General features: G+C 58.3%; 1 protein-coding gene across 5 annotated transcripts in view; it reads right to left on the bottom strand.

Moving 5' to 3' along the window:
- The window catches only part of DEGS2 (delta 4-desaturase, sphingolipid 2), a 45,676-nt gene that overhangs the window by 1,331 nt on the left and 23,205 nt on the right, over nucleotides 1-21,140 (bottom strand). For 4 of the 5 annotated variants that reach the window (XM_063793871.1, XM_063793873.1, XM_063793872.1 and 1 more), the window contains 3 exons: nucleotides 19,510-19,677; nucleotides 19,320-19,412; nucleotides 1,226-1,968 (listed from right to left, as the gene is read on the bottom strand). In XM_063793871.1, coding sequence (XP_063649941.1) covers nucleotides 1,226-1,942 — 717 coding nt within the window. In that variant the 5' untranslated portion in view covers nucleotides 1,943-1,968; nucleotides 19,320-19,412; nucleotides 19,510-19,677. Of the gene's footprint in view, nucleotides 1-1,225; nucleotides 1,969-12,014; nucleotides 12,174-19,319; nucleotides 19,413-19,509; nucleotides 19,678-21,140 lie in introns of those variants that run through there. The other variant, XM_001157834.8, reaches the window with a different exon arrangement.

Genomic DNA, 21,140 nt, shown 5'->3' on the forward strand with positions numbered 1-21,140 from the left:
CGCAAAACCAGGACAGCGGGGCCAGCACCAGGCACCCAGAGCCTCTCACTTTGCTCAGGAAAGGTAAAGGCTCGTGGCTCACGGCAGGCACTCTTGCCAACTTGCTCTGCCATCTCCTGAGGCGGGCACCTCTCCCCTCCGCCCCGTCACCTCCTGAGGCGGGCACCTCTCCCCCTGTGCCTCTGCCTTATCTATACAACAGGGATAATGGATGAGGAGGCAGCTGCCTCCTGGGCTGTGGTGAAGTTCAAGTGAGATGGTCCCTGGTGCAGAGCACCGCCTTGGTACTGCCAGCCGGAATGGAGGGCACAGGCCACGGCCCAGGCTTGGAATTTGGTCTGATTCCAGAGTCACACGGGCCACGGTGCACACGCATACAGGGACGTGTGCACAAACACCTGCACAACCAGGTAAATACATAACCACACACAGATGCATGTGCGCACACCCAGGCACACATGCAAATGCCTGCGCACGTGGGCAGGCACCCACACATAATCACAGGGCAAACATGCTCACACACAGACACGTGCACACCCCGGTGCACACAGGCGTGCGCTCAGGCGCTCCAACACCTTCCCAGTGCCACCTCCTCCCGCCCCCTTTGCCACAGGTAACTCCAGCTCTTCCCAGGCAGCCAGAGGCTACCAAGGCACAGGCTGGCAATGGCTGAGGGACGGCTCCTCCTCCCCCTTCCCCTTCCTCCTTTCTCATTCAGAAATTCTCCAGCTCCCAGTCTCCTAAGGCAAAGATGCCCATACCTGGGGCTTCCACTCCCCATCAGCTCTGCCCAAGCCCCTTGGGCTGCGAAGGGCAAGGCCCACCCTGTCCTCTCTGGCCCCTGGAGGGTCACAGGGCAATGACAAGGAATGAGCAGGGAAAGAGCCTGCAGACGGGAAGGATGGTGCTTCCCGTGCAGTGTTGCTAATGCTGCCCCTCTTCAAGGAAGACACCCTGTCAGTATCATGGCGGCATCAAGCAGCCTGGACTGTGAAATGCCTCTCAGACCCCACCTCCCTGAATTTGCTTCAGCCTCCAGCAGAGGACTCGCCTGTGTTGTGTGGCCTTTCCTCCTGCCCTGGGGACAAGTGCAAGTGGCCATGCCATGACTAGCACAAAAAGGGAGAGGCTGCTGGGCATGGCCCAAGGCCCTTCCAGGGCCCCCACCTCCTCCGATGGCTGTGCAGCCCTGCCCCGCCGCAGCCCTGCCACCCCAGCCACATACCAGCGGCAGGTTGTAGCCCGGGATGCTGGGGAAGTCGTGGTGCTCCACGTGGTAGCCCACATTGAAGGTGATCCAGTTGAGAGGCCCATAGTAGGAGTAGGTCTCGTGGCCCTTGAGGAACATGTAGTGCTCGGCCACGAAGTGGCCCGAGATGGGGTGCAGGCCCAGGCCCAGGAAGGAGCTGGCCAGCAGGTAGACCACGGGCTTGAGCCCCCAGAGGGCAAAGATGGCCAGGTCGGCCGCCAGCTGCACCAGCGTGTTGAGCACCTCCATGCGGGTCACGGCCTTGGGGTGGACGCAGAGCGGCCGCAGCGAGTAGAAGAAGGGCTGCAGCACCAGCCAGAGCAGCTTGCGGGCGGGCGTGCAGAAGAACCAACCCTCCAGACGCGTGGGCACGTCCACGTCCAGCCCGTCGCCGCCCAGGTAGCGGTGGTGGTCCACGTGGTACTTCTTGAAGGAGGCGGCGTAGGGCACACCCACGGGCAGGTTGGCGAACACGGCCAGCCAGCGGTTGCGCGCCGCACAGCCCGTGCCGAAGGCCGCGTTGTGTGAGATGTCGTGGATGGCCAGCGTCAGCGAGTGGTTCACGCAGCCACCAAAGGCGTAGGCCCAGAACAGCAGCCAGCGCCAGGCCAGCCCGCGCACCAGCCAGCAGGCCAGCATCTGCACCAGCACCAGCACCAGCACCGCCCACTTGAGGCGCGGGTCTGGCCGCATCAGGGCCTTGATGGCCGGGTACTTGGCTGCAAGGAAGACAGGGAGGTATGAGGCCCTGCTCGGTGGGGCTGCACCCCGCCCTCCTCCGCTCCCACTGCAGTGGCCGAGGGGTGAGAAGGTGGGAGTGGCCAGCAAACCTCGCTGGTCCCTTTGCCCCTGCACACAGGCCCTGTCCCTCGAGGGCCCTCTGGCCCCCCCCCTGGCCGAGCCTCATCCCACCAGACTCAGAGGGCAGGACTCCAGCAGGGGCACATGTGGCCCACGCAGGCAGATGGGCCCTGCTGCTCCCCGAGCCAGGCCTCATCCCAGCTTGTTCCCACCCAGCAGGTCTGGGCCAGCGAGGACGATTCAGAGGCTGTGCCTCGGTGCTGTCTGTGTACTCAAGCACACGGGGGGCCTCAGCCAGGAGGTGGGGGCCCAGCGCCCGCAGCAAAGTGGTCCCAGGCAGGGAAGCAATGTCTCCTGTCAGGCAGGGCAAGGAGGACCTGCTGGCAGCTCCCACTCAGGAAGGCTCTGGCCCAGGCGCAGGGCCAAGGAAGTCGCATGCAAAGTCCCCTTTGTGTGTCTGTATGTAGGCTGAGACCGCAGGTCCGAAGGCACCACTGCCCACTGCCTCCCTCTTACCCAGGGACGCTCCTGCCCCCAGGGCAGTAGCCAACCCGCCTGGGGGCCGGCCAGCTCCAGCCCCACTCCCACCCCAATACCCCCCCCCCCCCGCCCTGCCCCCATTCCACAGGCAACCAGCCGCTGCTTCCCCTTGGAAGGAGACCAAACCTTGGGGCAAGAGGGAGGGGCAGGCCACACCTGTGCCAGGTGAGCCACAAGCAGGCAGCTCTGGGGAGGGCCAGCCCAGGCCTCCAGCTTTTGGGTGCAGGCAAGCATCAGCCACTTCTGCACCCCTCAGAGGTGAGAGCCATGACAGAGCCTGGCAGCCCTGACCTTGGAGAATGGGCCTCACTTTCCCCATCTGCTGAACAAAGATGCTAAGTTCTGCCTACGTGGTGCGCCCTCAGGGTCCCTCCCTGTGCCCGGTGCAGCCACCTTTCAGGGAGCCCCTCAGGGTCCCTCCCTGTGCCCTGCGCAGCCGCCTTTCAGGGAGCCCCTCAGGGTCCCTCCCTGTGCCCTGTGCAGCCGCCTTTCAGGGAGCCCCTCAGGGTCCCTCCCTGTGCCCTGTGCAGCCGACTTTCAGGGAGCCCCGTGCCCTTCCTGCTTTCCTCAGCACCTCCTAGGACTCAGCTGCCCCTCCAAGCCCCAGCCTTCCCTCGGGGGCCCCACTGTGGACCACTGGAGAGAGGAGAAACCTGCACACACAAGGACAGCAGTGCCCACCCTACCAGCCCCTCACCCGGCCCCAGCTATGGGCTGGTCCTATCTCCCATGGGTGTGCTGGGGCCTCCGGAGCCACTGGGACCCCAGAAACAGGCACTGGGCTGGCCCATCCAACAGGCATGCCCCTAAGTCCCCTCTGAGTGGACTCTGGGCTGTTTCCAGTGTGGCACATCTGGCAAGAGGCCTAGTGCAGGCGGGTCCCAACAAGCCTCAGGGGCCCAACCCCAGCCATCACCTGGCCAATAGCAGGGGCCCACCAGCCTGCATCTTCCCATCTGGGAAATGGGGACGCCATTCCTCTATGCCCGTCAGGCTGTGGAGTGGCCAGCACATTAGTCTGAGCCCTGGGGGTGCCAGCACTCAGTAGGCACAAGCTGGTACTATTGTCATTAAAGGAAGTGCTCTGATCTAAGAGGAAAAGCTGGTCTTGGGGCGATGGCCTGGCCCTGGCTTGTTTCAACAAGAGCAGGCCCAAAGCTTGCAGGCTTGGGAGCCACCAACTGGAAGTAACTAAAAACTGAGCAGTGCACGAGGCAGCTGAGCACGGGCAGCACAGGGCGCGACTCAAGGAGAGAACAGATGCAGGGAGCCCCAGGTCACCTCACCTGCCTGCAGGCACCTGCTGGACTGCAGCACGTGGCTGAGGGACCCCCAAGGAGCTGAACGAGCAGAGAATGGCACTCAGGGAGCCCGAGACACCCACACTGCAGGTACAGGGGGCTCCTGCCAAAGGCCTGAGGCCCAGAGAAGCTTTGCTGGAGCAGGAGCTCCATGACAGTTCTGAAAACAGCAGCTGCTGGAGCTTTGCACCCAAGGAGTTCCAGAGGTGGCACAGGCTGGGAGTCCCAACCCACTGGGCAGAAAGGCCTCACTGAACACCCCAGCCTCCAGTGGGCCCCCCGGAAGCCCTTTCTTAGGAGTGGGTCTACTCTGCACCCACCCAAGGTCAGTTGACTGACTCCTTGACAGGAGAAAACAACCCACGCTTTTTGCAAAGATTGCAAAGATCTACCATCTTCAGCTCCAGAGCGCCCAGGTCCCTGGGGGAGTGGGAGTGGGGACGTGCCAGGAACACTCGGGACCACGCCATGCAGACTGGATGTGCAAGAGAGGGTCGTGGCTGAGGTCACCCTGGGTACGGTCAGGATGGAGTAGTAACTGAAGCCAGGGCTTGGAGGTGGTCAGCTGCCAGGGGTCACAGAGGTTCAGGGACAAGAAGAGAGAGCAGGTGTCCCTCGACTTAGCCAGGTCATGGTGTCTCAGCAGGAGCCATTCCGGCACAGCCCGAGGCAAGGCAAGGGTGAGATGAGGTAGCGAGGATGGGTCTGCCTAGGGCATGGGGCAGGGAGGGCAACAGGAAGGCACCAGAGGACAGCAGGATGGGAAGGAGATGCCAGGGTGGGCGTCATGGAGATGCCGTGGTGGGCATCATGGAGAAGGCAAGGGGCACTGAAGCTGGGTGCCAAGGTGACTCAGGAACTCCTCGAGAGCTATGGAGCATTATTTCTGGGTGTCTGTCAAGGTGTTTCCAGACTGGCAGAGGGTAAGTGGACTGAGTGAGGAAGGCCCGCCCACAATGTGGGCCAGCACCATCCAATCAGCTAGGGCCCCGATAGAACAAAAAGGCAGAGACAAGGGTCTCCCTCCTGTCTTTCCCTCCCTCTCTCCTCCCATCCTTCTCTACTTCTCCCACCGCTTCCCTCTCTTGGAGCTGCAACACACGCTTCTCTAGTCCTTGGATATCAAAACTCCAGCCTTTGGACTCCAGGAACTACACCAGCACCCTCCACCCTCCGCCTGCTTTCAGGCCTTCAATATCATACTGAGGGTTCCACCATCGAGTTCCCTGGTTCTGAGGCCCTCAGACTCAGACTGAACCACGCTACCCCTACTGCCACCCCTGGGTCTCCAGCTTGCAGACAGTCTGTCATGGGACTTTACAGCCTCCATAATCACATGAGCCAATTCCCCTAATAAATCCCCTCTTCGAATGGATGGATGGATGGAAGGAAAGAAGGAAGGGAGGGAGGGAGGGAAAGGGAAGGAAGGAAGGAAGGAAGGAAGGAAGATAGGAAGATAGGAAGATAGGAAGATAGGAAGATAGGAAGATAGGAAGATAGGAAGATAGGAAGATAGAAAGATAGAAAGATAGATAGATAGATAGATAGATAGATAGATAGATAGATATATCGATTGATCCAGGCATGGTGGCTTACATTGTAATCTCAGCACTTTGGGAGGCTGAGGCAGGAGGTTTCCTTGAGCCCAGGAGGTCAGGATCAGCCTGGGCAATATAGCAAGGCCTTATTATGCAAAAAGTTTAAAAATCAGCCAGGTGTGGTGGTGTGTGCCTGTGGTCCCAGCTATTTGGGAGGCTGAGGTGGGAAGATCGCTTGAGCCCAGGAGTTCGGGGCTGCAGTGAGCCGCAATTGCACCACTGCACTCCAGCCTGGGCGACAGTAATGGCAAAAACATAGATAGATAGATAGATAGATAGATAGATAGATAGATAGATAGATAGATAGTAGATGTGAGAGATAGATACATAGATCCTATCAGTTCTGTCTCTCTGGAGAACACTAATACAGGGCCTCTTCCAGGGCCTCAAAGAAAGGGGGACAGGGAGAATGGGTGGGGCTGGGGAGTGGGAGTCAATGGGTTCCATGGCCTTGGGCCCCATCTTCTCTGGGCCACAAGAGAGGGGGAAAGTCCAAGGCAGAGAAGGACAGGGAGAGACACAGCTCCCTGGCAGCCCCATGAGGAATTGCAGGCCTGCATGGGCTGTGGCTAGACACCCAAACCTGGCCCAGCCTGGGAGCTCTGTCCTGCTGTGGGCACTCAGCTGACCTCAGGTGTGACTCTGCCCTTCCACACCTCCAGCCTGGATGGCAGGAGTAGCTGGGCAACACATGTGCCTTGAGGGCTCTCTGCTCCGTGGGGCAGCACAGAGCCCGACGTGCACAGCCACCTGGAACCAAGATACACAGACCCACACAGACGGTTTCCAGCAGCGGCCCCAGGTGAGGCACGAGGCATCTGGGCAGGTGGCCATGAACAACAGCTGTTGCTAGAAGTCACCCTGTCCAGGCAGGACTCAGGAAGGGTCTGAGGTCAAGGGAGGTGCAAAGAAGGGCCCACCAAGGTGCAACAAGGCTGACCGAGCCAAGACTTGAACTCAGGACCCCCGACTCCAGGCCTGCACAATGGTGAGCAAGGCCCCGATGTGGACTCAGACTCCATCAGCACCGATCTAGTGCTTGGCTACACTGCCACAGAGCACCCAGAGAAAATTCTGGATCAGGTCTGGGCGCAGTGGCTCACACCTGTAATCCCAGCACTTTGGGAGGCTGAGACGGGCAGATCACTTGAGGTCAGGAGTTCAAAACCAGCCTGGCCAAAATGGTGAAACCCCGTCTCTACTAAAAATACAAAAATTAGCTGGACAAGGTGGCGTGCGCCTGTAGTTCCAGCTACTTAGGAGGCTGAGGCAGGAGAATTGCTTGAACCTGGGAGACAGAGGTTGCAGTGAGCCAAAATCACACCACTGGACTCCAGCCTGGAAACAAAGCGTCTCAAAAAAAAGAAAGAAAGAAAGAAAAAATCATGGATCAGGCTCAGTCAAACTCCTGTGTGCCCTTGGGCAAGCCCCTGTCCCTCTCTGGACCTGTCTCCTCAGTCTCCATCTGTAAGGCATCTGCTCTGACAGCCTCTGTGGCTGGGAGCCCATGGAGGTGGGGTCTTCCCTAGGGGCCTATGGGGAAGAAGGGGCAGCAGATGCCAAGGTGTGAAACGTCTGCACACTTATACCAGTTAGCAGGCTCACTCATAAAATGCCAGAGGGCAGAGCCAGAGGCAGGGCCTGCTGAAGGGAGGCCAGCCCAAAGCCCCCTGCACCCACAGGACAGTTGCATCACCCTGGTGCGACTCTGATGGGTTACAGCCTTTGCCCAGAAATGCTCCTGACAAATCTGCTGAGCCATTGAGCAGAGGGACTGCATCAGAAACAGGCAGCCAGGCCAGAGAGGCTGCTGTACCCTTGCCTCCAAGAGTAGCAGAGACAGGGCCCCCCCCCACGCCACACCCCTACTCCCAGTCACAGGCCACCCCACCCCTGCCCCTCCTGACTAGCTGGCAATAAAGTCACTTTTGTCTTGTCCCCAGCAGGGCTCCCAAAAGCAAAGGGGCCTCTTATCTCTTCCACACTGGGCCCCAGTGAGCCCCCAAGCCCTGGCTCTGGCAACATCTAGGGAGACCTGCTATATCACCTTCCCAGGGAGGCCAAATGCCATCATATGACAGTCACTCACTGGCCACATGGGAGGTGCCCGTCACTGCCCATCATCCCTCCAACATTCCACCTCTGCCGCCACCTGCTTCCCAGCTCCCTGTTCCACCACAAACCTGCTCAGGGTTGACGATGCCACCTGGTGGCCACAGCAGGAAATGCTTCCATACAACGTGGCCTTTTCCCCACCCATCCACAGCTGAGTAACCTGACCTGGGACAAGCCTCTCCTCACAAAGGCAGCAAAGCCCTCCTAATCCCCTCCTTCCTAAACTTCTTCCTCCCAGCCCTGGCCTAATGCTCTGGGAAGCCACCTACCCACAGCTTCCATCCCTGCCACCTGAGGTTTTGTGCCAAGAGACAAGCCTGACCCTGTCCAGTGTGGGAGGCACCCTGGGACCTAGTTGGATCTGGAAAGTGTGGCAAGTGTCCACCTTCTCACCAGCCGCTCACTAAACCTGCCTTTCATTTCCAGTGACAAATATATACTGAAGGTCTGGGAGCAGCCAGGCCCCGGTACGTTACAGAGATGGGGCTACCCTGCAGCCGGGCAGCTCTGTGGCTGGGAGATGGAGCCCCAAGATCCCCTTGTGGCTCTGGCAGTTTGGTCCTGGATTTTACCAGTTACCACTGACAGAGCCCCAGCCCCGGCCTTTCTGAAGCAAATAATCCAGCAACAGCCAGCAGTTTTGCTTCCGGGATTTCCTCTTTTGTTTTTCTTTATTTGAATTTTTGTATTACCATGTGTGCCCTGCTTTCATAATTTAAAAACAAACAAAATTACAAAGCTATTCATTTTCAAAAAAAAAACAAACCCAGAGCTTGCCTCTTACTCCACCGGCCACGCCTGGCTGGGTCTCTGATGGGGCCAGTCTCGCTGGCTCCGGTCCTGCCCTTTCAGGTCAAGGAGCCTCAGCCCTGGCCTAGGAGACCCCACTTTCTTAGGAAGTTATGTTCTAGGGAGCATGTCCCCCTCCCAGGCAGGAGCTGGAGACGGACTTTGGCCCCAACCCACAGAGCTCCTGGATCCAGCTCTTTGCAAGGACTTCCTGGATTCTGACTGTCAGATTATGATCTTTATTGAACATCCCTGGGCACCCAGGAGCTTGGCATAGGCTGCAGGAGCCAGCTGGGTGGGGCAGGAGGCTGCCTGAGCACCAGCCTGGCCTGTGTGTTCCCCGGCAAGTTGCTTCCCCTCTCTCAGCCTCACTCCTGCCTCTTCTATAAAGAGATGCTGGCAGTTACACAGAGCATTTCTCCAAGGCCTGGGAATAGCATAGGCATGGAGGAAGCAGAGAGTATTCCCTGTCCTTAGGGAAACGACAGCCCTTGCCAGGTCTCTGAGACGTTAATCATTATCATCGCAGCTGATACTCATCGAGTCCTGGAATAAGCACTTTACATGTCACCTCGTTTAATCTGCACAGCAGCCCCATTAGGAAGGTATGATTTATTAACCCCTTTTCATTTGCCCAGGCCCCAACTCCTTCATCTGTTTACAGACTCACCCGTGGCTAATAAGTGGGTGTCAGGGTCCTTGCCAGGGGTTCAGCTCCACAGCCAAGCTCTTGAACTGTGCCCCAAAGAGCCCAGAGCCCAGAGGGCTTGGAGCCATGGAGGGGAACCCAGAGGAGGGGTCCCCATCCAGCTGGGCCAGGTCTGGGAGCAGTGGAGGGGCTTTCTGCAGGAGGTGGGACTGAACTGAGCGAGCAAGGCTAAGCAAGACAGAGCCTGGCAGAGCAGGGAGGAGGGACATTCACCTGGGGAACAGCTTGTGCCGGGGAGGGAGGGAATGGCACATTCCAAATTTATTAGCTGAAAACAACAGGTGGAAAGGAAGCCCCTGCTTCCTCCCTGCAGGAAAGGGAGCGTGGACCAAGCTGGAGAGCCCGCCCTGAGGACTTGTGCTCCCCAAGCCCTGGCCCCAGGTGCCTCTCCCTTTTCCAAGTCTTTCAACCTTCCTAGCCACCACCTCCAGAAAGCCTCCTGGATTGGTTCCAGGGCCTGTGGCTTCCCTCTTTAGAGAGAGCTCCTTCCCCATGTCCTGGAGGGCCAGGTACCACCCCGGGCACCTTCCCAGCTGAGGTATCATCTCATCCTCACACCTACTCTGCCTGGTAGGACGACTGCCCGTTTTGCAGATTGGGAAAGTGAGGCCACAGCCCAGAGTGTCTGGATCCCTCCAGGTGGCCCTGAGGTAGGCCCAGCTCCTATTCTATGGATATGAGCTCCTAGGGACCAGGACACTGGCTGCCATGTGCCTCTTGCCTTTTCCACATGGGGCCAGATACCCAATGAGTCCTGTGAAGTGAAGCTGGGGATAGCCAGGGGAGGGGACAGAAATGCAAACAGGGCCAAGGAGGCCCCTGCTCCAGCCTCAGCCCCACCTCAGACCTGCTGAGGGGCAGTAGCCAGGACACCTGCCCTGTTCACATGATGAGCAGGGAGGGAGGGTCAGATGACCCCCAAGGTTCCTCCCAGCCCTCCCCAGGAGTTCCACAGCATACGGGAGGCAGCTACCACTGCTGGGACCAGACGATGCTGGGCTGCAGCTCACCTCCCAGGAGAAACCACAGCAGTCACAAACCCACATAGAGGCTTCCAGCTCCCAAGGCCCCAGTTACCCCGGGATGCAGTCACAGGCTAGCCACCCAATGTATCTTGGGTTTCAAACATTTAAAAGTCATGGTATCTCAGTATGCTGCCATGGGATTAAAAAAAGAGGAAGAAAGAAAAAGTTGGCTGGGTGCAGTGGCTCACACCTGTAATCCCAACAGTTTGGGAGGCAGAGGCGGGTGAATCACCTGAGGTCACGAGTTTGAGACCAGCCTAGCCAACATGGTGAAACCCCATCTCTACTACAAATACAAAATTAGCCGGGTGTGGTGGCAGGTGCCTGTAATCCCAGCTACTCAGAAGGCTGAGGCAGGAGAATCGCTTGAACCTGGGAGGCGGAGGTTGCGGTGAGTGGAGATTGCATCACTGCACTCCGGTCTGGGTGACAAAGCAAGACTTCATCTCAAAAAAAAAAAAAAAAAAAAGGTTGTTCAGGCCAGGTGTGGTGGCTCGTGGCTCATGCCTGTAGTCCCAACACTTTGGGAGGCTGAGATGGGTGGATCCCTCGAGCTCGGAAGTTTGAGACCAGCCTGGGCAACATGGCAAGACCCTGTTTCTAGTAAAAATACAAAAAAATAGCCGGGCATAGTGGTACACACCTGCAGTCTCAACTACTCAGGAGGCTGAGGTAGGAGGATCAGTTGAGCCCAGTGGGGAGAGGTTGCAGTGAGCTAAGATCGCGCCTAGCCAACATGGTGAAACTCCATCTCTACTACAAATACAAAAATTAGCCGGGTGTGGTGGCAGGTGCTTGTAATCCCAGCTACTCAGAAGGCTGAGGCAGGAGAATCGCTTGAACCTGGGAGGCGGGGGTCGCAGTGAGCCGAGATCGCGAGACTCTGTCTCTAAATAAATAAATTAATTAAATTAAATAAAACGCCCGATTAAAATGTGAAACCTCCATCAAATAAGTGCAAATTAAAGCCACAGTGAAATGGTATTGTTTCCCCAATCTGACTGAAGATTACAAAGTGTGGCAACGCGCGGTGCTGACTTAGGCAGGGTTGCCTCCCGCGTGGGAGCGGGAGGGGCGGGCCTGTCTCAGCCTGTGGCGATTTGGTGGCATCTGGCAAAAGCCACTCTCCAGACGCAGGCCCTTTAACCCCGTAAGCCCTGGCCAAGGACGACTCACCGGGGCCACCTTGCTTGTGGGTTGGATGGGGCCTCTGGCATGAACGAGTGACTCCGAGTGGGTAAAGATGCCCTCCTCGCAGAGGACACGAAGCAACAAGGAAAACAGCCACCACGTAATAAGCGACATGCCAGAATAGAAGGATTCTTTAGTACAATCTTTGCTTTTTTCAAAGAAAACATGCGCGCCTCTCATTCGCGTTTGCTCCCTTCCCGGCGCTCATCCGCCCTGAACTCCAGCCTGGGGCGCCCGTGGCCGCGGGACCCAGGGACTCTGAGCGCAGCAGGCGCCCAGTGACTGCGGGTGGAGGCCCCGCGGCGCGCAAGCTGCCTCCGCGCCAGGGAGCGCGTGCGCCTCGTAGCGCGTCCCGGGGCCGCCCCTGCGCCCTCGCGTCCCAGCATCCCAGAGCCCCGGCCCTGGCCCCGGGAGTGGCTCGCGAGGAACAGCTGGGACGCGCTCCCTGGCGCTCGGACCCGTACTGGGGTCCTCGGAATCCTCAGGTCCCAGGGAGTTTCAGACCCGGCCAGGGTGGGGGACCCTCGGGGAGCCGGCCGGGGACCCCGGGGAGGGGAGCGGCAATGGCGGAACGCCCACTGGAATTTGGGCCAGAGCTGGAGCGGCCCGTCTGGGCTCGACCCCACGACGCGACTCCAGACGGGCCAACGGGGCGGTCCCCACCGGGGGGGGGGCCCCGCGCCGCGCCGCGCTCACCCAGTATCTCCTTGCGCCGCTGCGTGTGCGGCTGGTCGGTGTAGACCCACTCGAAGTCGTTGCGGCTCGCGCTGTTGCCCATGGTGGGGCGGGAGGCGCCGTTCGGAGCGCGGCCGGCTCGGCTCTGCTGCACCTGTCGCGGCGGCCGCGGCGCGGAACCAGCTCTGATTAGGGCGGTGGCGGGGCGGGGGCGGGGTCCCGGCGGGGCGGGGCCAGGTGCGCCAGGCTTGGGGCGGGGCACCTCTGGCTGGGAGGGGCGACCGGGCCCCGGCGCTCTCCAGACCCCGGCGGGTAGCTGGCGCTTTGGGAACCTCAGTTGCCTCGGTTGGAAATGGGGCTCCCCGGCAGGACCGAGGTGGCCGCGTGCCATCTGCGCGAGTCCCTGGGTCCCTCGATGCGCTGGGGCGGCTGCTGCCACCGCGGCCTCCCACCGGCTCTGCGCGCCCCGCCCACCCGCGGGCAGCCGTCGGGTTTTTACCCCGGCCCGTTCTCTCCGCAGCCCCGACCCGCTCGCGGGCACGCCCCTGTGGCTTGCGCCGCCCTTGCCCCACGGAGGAGCGGCTGGCAGGATAGGGGGACTGCGGAGGATCGGCGTGGAATGGATGCGACGGTGCCAGTAAACAGGCGCTGAGGAAAGGTTGGTGCAGCAATCCTCCCTTCCTCCACCCGGCCCTTTCACCAATAATGCAAAGGGGAGATAATGCGTCTGCAGCAACCTCACAGGGATGAGTCAGACCCACTCCTGCCTTCAGGGAACTTGAGTTCTGGATGGGGACACAGGTACAGAAGTGGCTGTTATGATTCAGGGTGATACGTGCCATGACACAGGTAGGCCCTGAAGCAGCTAGGATCCAGTAGAAGGGACTTTTGCATTGGGCCTTGACGGGTGGGTAGGAGTTCAACAGCTAGAAAAGGGAAAGGCATTGGTGCTAGGGGGAACAGCAGATGCAAACGCTTGGAAACAAGGAAGAACCTGAATGTTCTCAAATGGAAAGTCTAGTTTTGGGGAGGTAAGGGCACAGGGCCCCTCATCTTCACCCTCTCAGTGATGCCTCTGTTCCTTCTCCCACTCCCTTGGAGTTTTGGAGGGTGGACCGGCTGTGCCTGTGGGCCAGAGCCTGGCCTCGGCTGGCAGTTGCCTGGGAGCTGACTGACACATCAGCCAGCGCTGCCACAGGCTCGCACATAGTGAGGGCGTGCTTCTGTGCGTCCCATGGAAGTCCATGGCCCGGGGTTTGGTACACTTGGCAGGCCTTCCTTAGCTCAGGGCCAAAGGCAGTCCTGAGTGAGCCAGGAAGGAAGGCATGGGTGTCCTGCGGCCGCCAGCCACCATCCCCTGAATTAGCCATGGGAAAGGTGGACACAGAGGCCAGATTTTCCATCAGCAGGGGGACCCACATGCCACCATGGCCATCACCCCTTGCCACACCCAGCAGGCCTCCCGGCCCAGCTGGCACCCTTGGGAGAAGACTCATTGCTCCCAGGGCAGCCTGCTCTGTTCCCAGCCAGAAGGGTCCTCAGAAGCCATCCCACCAGCCATCACTTTACAGATCAGGAGACTGAGGCCCAGAGATGAGGAGCACCTTGCCTGAGGCACAGAGGAATTAACAGCAAGGCTGGGGCATGACTTTGGCCCCTGACCTTTGAATTAAAAAGCTTCCAAAATCAGAGCCTTCGCCCCTGTGTTGAACTCCGTGAGATCTGCCGCCCTGAGCCCCAGCTCCACCCTCAGGACAACACCAAGCCTGCCAGTTCCCTCTGCCCCAGGCCACCGCCTATCCAGAGGAAACTCACCAAGGCCCTCATTTTCCAGATGAGGAAACTGAGGCCAGAGAGGGGACAAGTCAGAGGACATGCTGAAGAAGACCTGGGAGTGGAACAGACACCCAGGATGCATGAAATCAAGTCTGATGCCCTTGCCAAGTGCTCCCCAAGTCCCTGGGGAGCCAGAAACCCAGCTTCACGGTGTTGACGAGCCAGGAGCACATACTGTTGCGTCCCCACCCTGTCCGTTGTCCCAGAAATGACAGAAAATACATTTTCGTTTGTAATGTGGTGTCTTGAATGGGATCCTGGAGCAGAAAAAGGACATTAGGTAAAGCTAAGGAAAGCCTAGTAAAGCTGGACCATAGTTAATCATAGTGTATCAATATTGGTCCATCAAAAGCAACAAATGCACCATATTATAAGATATTAAAATAAAGGAAACTGGGTGTGGCATATATGTGAACGTTCTAAACTATCATCACAGTTTTTCTGTAAATATAAAGCTGTTCTGAAAAATAAAGTTTATGGCCGGGCATGGTGGCTCACGCCTGTAATCCCAGCACTTTGGGAGGCTGAGGTAGGCAGATCACCTGAGCTCAGGAGTTCGAGACCAGTCTGGCCAACATAGTGAAATCCCGTCTCTACTAAAAATACAAAAATTAGCTGGGCGTGGTGGCAGGCACCTGTAATCCCAGGAGTCAGGAGGCTGAGGCAGGAGAATTGCTTGAACCTGGGAGGCAGAGGTTGCAGTGAGCTGAGATTGCACCATTGCACTCCAGCCTGGGCGACAGAGCGAGACTGCATCTCAAAAAATATAAATAGGCCGGGCACGGTGGCTCACGCCTGTAATCCCAGCACTTTGGGAGGCCGAGGCAGGTGGATCACGAGGTCAGGAGATCGAGACTATCCTGGCTAACACAGTGAAACCCCGTCTCTACTAAAAATACAAAAAAAATTAGCTGGGCATGGTGGCGGGCACCTGTAGTCCCAGCTACTCAGGAGGCTGAGGCAGAATGGCATGAACCCGGGAGGCGGAGCTTGCAGTGAGCCGAGTTTGCGCCACTGCACTCCAGAGCCTGGGCAACAGAGCAAGACTCTGTCTCAAAAATAAATAAATAAATAAAAATAAATAAAATAAAAAAATAAATAATAAAATAAAATGAAGTTTATTAGGCCAGGTGCAGTGGCTCACACCTGTAATCCCAGCACTTTGGGAAGTCGAGGCAGGCAGATCACCAGGCTGGTCTTGAACTCCTGGACTCAAGGAATCCACCCACCTTGGCCTCCCAAAGTGCTGGGATCACAGGCATGAGCCACCGTGCTCAGCCAAAATATAGTTTCTTTTAAATATAAAGTTTGGGAGTGTACACACACACGCGCGCACACAGCATTGGAAAGCAGGGACTCTTTGGACTGGAAACTGAGAGGGAGCCCACCACGGCCAGCTACTCTTCGGTGGCCCCTTGGCCTCCCTCCACACCCCCATTTCCCCTGGGCCAGGCAGCAGCAGGGGTGGGGTGCTGGTTACCTCTCAAGAGGGCCCTGATTGTAAGCCCCCTGGCCGGAGTGCTGTGCCAGGAGCAGGATGGGCCTCCACCCAAAAGCCTCAATGACAGTGTTGGCTGCCCCGTGCAAAAAGGCCTCCACTGCCTCGTGTTTACAGAAAACAGACCAGAAGACATTCCACACTGCCCCTCCCACACCTCCGAGGAGCCAGCAAGGAGTCAGACAGCCCATGACCCAGAGACAGCACACGTCGGAGGAAAGCCACAGAATGAAAGGGCAACCGACCCAAGAAGGAGCAGAGCCTGACAAACAGATGTTGAGGAAAGCAGACTCGATGGAGGAGTGAGAGCAGTGCCCCCAAGACTGAACTAGAGATAGACATTTAAAAAGTGCTCATGTAAAAACCACACCCGAGCCGGGCGAGGTGGCTCACGCCTGTAATCCCAGCACTTTGGGATGCCGAGGCGGGTGGATTATCTGAGGTCAGGACTTGAAACCAGCCTGGCCAACATGATGAAACCCTGTCTCTACTAAAAATACAAAAATTAGCCAGGCGTGGTGGCACACGCCTGTAAATCCCAGCTAGTTGGGAGGCCGAGGCAGGAGAATCGCTTGAATCCAGGAGGCAGAGGTTGCGGTGAGCTGAGATTTCGCTACTGCACTCCAGCCTGGGCGACAAGAGCCGAACTCCATCTCAAAAAATAAAATAAAAATAAAAAAATAAAAACCACACCCCTCTATTGAAACGGAGCCCGTGGAGGAATCGAGACATGAGGACAGTTTCAGGATCCAAGCGGCCTCATAGCCAGACTGCTAGGAAAGGATGGAGAAGAGGCAACACTGGTCCCTACCCAGCCTTGTTTCCTTCATAGAAGTCATCCCACTGAAATTGTAATTACAATTTAATTATATGTAATTAGGGGTTATCCCTACAGGAAGTAAATTATTATAGCAGGTACTTATTTACTTGTTTATTTTATTATTACTTTTTAAAGATAGGATCTCACTCTGTCATCCAGGTGAAGTGCAGTGGTGCAGTCTCAGCTCACTGCAACCTCTGCCTCCCGGGCTCAGGTGATCCTCCTACCTCAGCCTCCTGAGTAGCTGGGACTATAGGTGCGCCCACCACACCCAGCTTATTTTTGTTCTTTTGGGGTTTTTTTTGCAGAGACCGGGTTTTGTGGCCCGGCGAGGTGGCTCATGCCCGCCCATAATCCCAACACTTTGGAAGGCTGAGGTAGGCAGATTAACTTAAGCCCCGGAGTTTGAGACCAGCCAGGACAACATGGCAAAACCCTGTCTCCACAAAAAATACAAAAATTAGCCAGGTGTGGTGGCTCGCGCCTGTGGTCCCAGGCGCGATGTAGGAGGATGGCTTGAGCCTCCATGTTCCCCAGGCTGGTCTGGAACTCCTGGGCTCAAGCACTCTTCCTGCCTCGGCCTCCCAAAGTGCTGGGATTCCAGGGGTGAGCCCCCGCGCCCAGCCGTCCTTGTCTATTGTAACAGGGCCTCCTCTAGAATGCCCTGTTCTCTGGGGATCACCCCTGGTATCACCAATGCCTAGAACATTTTCTGGCAAAGGAGTTGCTGTTAATAATGATTTGCTGGGCTGGGCGTGGTGACTCACCCCTGTGATCCTAGCACATTGGGAGGCCGAGGCGGGTGGACTGCTTGAGGCCAGGAGTTCAAAACCAGCCTGGCCAACATGGTGCAACCCCGTCTCTACTAAAAATACAAAAAATTAGCTGGGCATGGTGGCGGGCACCTGTAATCCCAGCTACTCAGGAGGCTGAGGCAGGAGAATCACTTGTACCAGGGAGGCAGGGGTTGCGGTGAGCCAAGATCGTGCCACTGCACTCCAGCCTGGACAACAAGAGCGAAACTCCGTCTCAAAAACTAATAATAATAATAGTAATAATAAAACAATGATTTGCTGAATGAATGACAGAAGGAAGGCATGAGTCCTCAGACCGAAAGGCTTAAGGGTGCCAACAACATTAAAATTTGGCTTAATCACTTTGGAAAACTCTTCAGTAATATCTATGAAAGCTGCGCATGCCAGGGTCTATACCAGGAGTAGTGAACATGTGTGGCCACCAAATACATGTGCGAGAATAGTCCTGGCAGCTTTATTAGTAAAAGCCAAAGCTGGAGGTAACTCCAATGTCCAACAACAACAAAAAACGAAGAATGGATAAACCGCTTATGCTATCTCCTTATACTGCAATGGTGGGTGGTAATAAAAAATGAATTACTGCCACCCACAGAACATTTTTATTTTCTGTGTCTGATGCTTTTATTTTCTGTGTCCTGGGGCCTAGCTGACCCTAGAGAGGCTGCCCCTCCTAGGACTAGAGATTCCTTCTCAGATGCCAGTGACCACCTCACAGCCCACAGCCCACTACCTCCTCTGTCTCTCACACTCAGGGCCAATATTCCCCTGCCCTGATCACACCAGGGCCAGGTATCAGACAACTCCGGACAGCCCCTCTGTCCCAGAGCCCTGAAATTACTCAAACCAGCCAGTCCAAAGCCTGCTCACCCTGCCTTGACTGTCTCTTCCCACAGAAACCCCAATAAAGGCTCTTGCTCACGTTTCCCTCTCCTCCCCCTGACTTCAGCAGACCCCAGCGTTCGCCCGTGTGTCCCCGACCCGCGCCGTGTGGCGCAGCCCCTGCTCTTGGGAACTGTGAGTGACAAACCATCTTTTCAACGGCAACATCCCCTGATTTGTGGGCCTCACTACACCTGATAATAAAACCTGCATTTCAAGCAGTCGGCGCAGCTAGCAGGGTGGAGTGAGGCGCCACTGCGCTGCTCTCAGTAACTGGTTCCACCGGGCGGCCGCGGACGGGCGGTGCCCCCGCCTGCGCCGCCTGGTGCTGCTGCTGTGGACGCCTCTCCGCTCCGAACTCAGGACCTGGGTCCTCTGAGCTCTGATCTGAGCTGTGCCTGCCTCCTTCCGGGCTGGCTGGCCAGGTTCCCCAAGGCTCCTCCAAAGGGAGCCACGGGAGGGACTTCCTCCTAGTGTTTGGGGGTGCCCCGCAGGGGGCCCTGCTAAGTGGGGGCAAACAGAGCTGCTGTTTGGGGGGCTTTTCAGGCTGCCTGGGGGAATTGGGGGAGACTGCCTCAAAGAGTAGGGGGAGGCTGCGGGGCGAAGGAGGCCCCCTGAAGTGGGGTCGGGGGAGCCTGCCCGGAGAGTCAGGGGAGCCTGCCTGGGAGAGTGGGGGGAGCCTGTCTGGGGGAGTTGGGGGGAGCCTGCCCGGGAGAGTGGGGGGAGCCTGTCTGGGGGAGTGGGGGGAGCCTGCCCGGGAGAGTGGGGGGAGCCTATCTGGGAGGGTCGGGGGAGCCTGTCTCGGGCAGTGGGGGGAGCCTGTCTGGGGGAGTGGGGGGAGCCTGCCCGGGGGAGTGGGGAGAGCCTGTCTGGGGGAGTCGGGGTAACCTCTCTGGGGGAGTGGGGGAAGCCCATCCAGGAGAGTGGGGGGAGCCAATCTGGGGGAGTGGGGGGAGCCTGTCCGGGGGAGTGGGGGGAGCCTGCCCGGGGGAGTGGGGGGAGCCAATCTGGGGGAGTGGGGGGAGCCTGCCCGGGGGAGTGGGGGGAGCCTGCCCTGGGGAGTGGGGGGAGCCTGTCCGGGGGAGTGGGGGGAGTCTGCCCGGGGGAGTGGGGGGAGCCTGTCTGGGGGAGTGGGGGGAGCCTACCCGGGGGAGTGGGGGGAGCCTGTCTGGGGGAGTGGGGGGAGCCTGCCCGGGGGAGTGGGGGGAGCCTGTCTGGGGGAGTGGGGGGAGCCTGCCCGGGGGTGTGGGGGAGGCTGCTCTTCACTCTCAGGAGCTCAGTGTGAGGACCCCCGCCCCCACAGGGACCTAGTGGGCAGGAGGCGCCCTACCCTCAGGACCAGGGGCACAATGTTTCATAGAAGAACAGAGCACTCTATCCCTGCCCTTCCTGAGACCCCGGAGGAGGTCGCCAGTGGATTCGGGAGCATGAAATGCTCCGGTGATGCCGCGTGGGTCTCCCTGAGCACCGGAGCTTACCAGGGGGCCGCGCTCAAAGCAGCCTCAAAAATACCGACAGGGTCATTCTCCCGCAGCGGCTGCAGAGCCCTCGGAGGTCGGGTAAGACGCCACCTAAGGACAGGGCCATGAGGGGTCAGCAGGACTTTATCTGATAAACACCGGAAAGACAGAATGGGGAACAGAAATCAAAAGGAAAAATGTTACCCACCTCGAGATCCAAGCCATTCTAACAGGCTTTGCTTAAAAAAGAAGGAAGTCCGGGCGCCGTGGCTCACGCCTGTAATCCCTGCACTTTGAGATGCCGAGGCGGGAGGGCGGATCACGAGGTCAGGAGATCAAGACCATCCTGGCTAACACGGTGAAAACCCCGTCTCTACTAAAAATACAAAAAATTAGCCAGGCTTGGTGGCGGGCGCCTGTGGTCCCAGCTACTGAGGCAGGAGAATGGCGTGAACCCGGGAGGCAGAGGTTGCAGTGAGCTGAGATCGCGCCACTGCGCTCCAGCCTGGGTGACAGAGCCAGACTCCGTCTCAAAAAAACAAAAAAAAAGAACAAAAAGAAAAAGGAAAGGGGGAGGCAAACACTGGCTGCAGACAGGGCAGTCTCCCCCCCACACACCCCCGCTCCCACACACCCACCCGCTCCAACACACACACCCGCCCCAACACACACACACCCCCAACACATACACACACCCCCAACACACACCCCGCCCCCTACAGGCCCCCAACACCCACACACACCAACACACACACACCCCAACACACACACACCCCCAACACACACACATCCCCAACACACACCCCGCCCCCCCACAGGCCCCCAACACACACACACGCCCCCCCCCACACACACACCCCAACACACACACACCCCCAACACATACATCCCCAACACACGCCCCGCCCCCCCACAGGCCCCCAACACACACACCCCGCCCCCCACACACACCCACCCCAACACACATATCCAACACACACACCCCAACACACACACCCTCCCCCACACACACCTGCCCCAACACACACATCCAACACACACACACCTAATCCACCCCACACATGCCCCAACACACACCTGACCCAACACACACACCCCACCTCAACACACTCCCACCCCAACACACACACCCCCACCCAAACACACCCCACCCCAACAGACACACACCCCAACACACACAACCCCGCCCCAACATACACCCACCCCAACAGACACACCCCCACCCAAACACACCCCCACTCCAACAGACACACACATGCCCCCAACACACACAACCACCCCAACACACACACCCCTGCCCCAACACACACACCCCCACCTCAACACACACACCCCCGCCCCAACACACACACACACACACCCGCCCCAACACACACCTGCCCCAACACACACACCCCCACCCGAACACACCCCCACCCCAACAGACACACACATGCCAACACACACACACACCCGCCCCAACACACACACCCCGGCCCCAACACATACACCCGCCCCAACACACACACCCCGGCCCCAACACATACACCTGCCCCAACACACACACACCCGCCCCACCCCAACACACACACCCCCATCCAGACACACCCCCACTCCAACACACACACACCCAACACACACATCCCCAACACACACACACCCCAACACACACACAATGCCCCAACACACACCCGCCCCAACACACAGACATCCACCCCAACACATACACACACCCGCCCCAACACACACACACCCGCCCCAACACACCCACTCCAACACACCCCCCCCACCCAAAAACACCCCCAGCCCAACACACACACACGCCCCCAACACACACATGCCCCCCACACACACACCCTC

This window comes from Pan troglodytes, chromosome 15 (assembly GCF_028858775.2).
Source record: "Pan troglodytes isolate AG18354 chromosome 15, NHGRI_mPanTro3-v2.0_pri, whole genome shotgun sequence".
NCBI lineage: Eukaryota > Metazoa > Chordata > Mammalia > Primates > Hominidae > Pan > Pan troglodytes.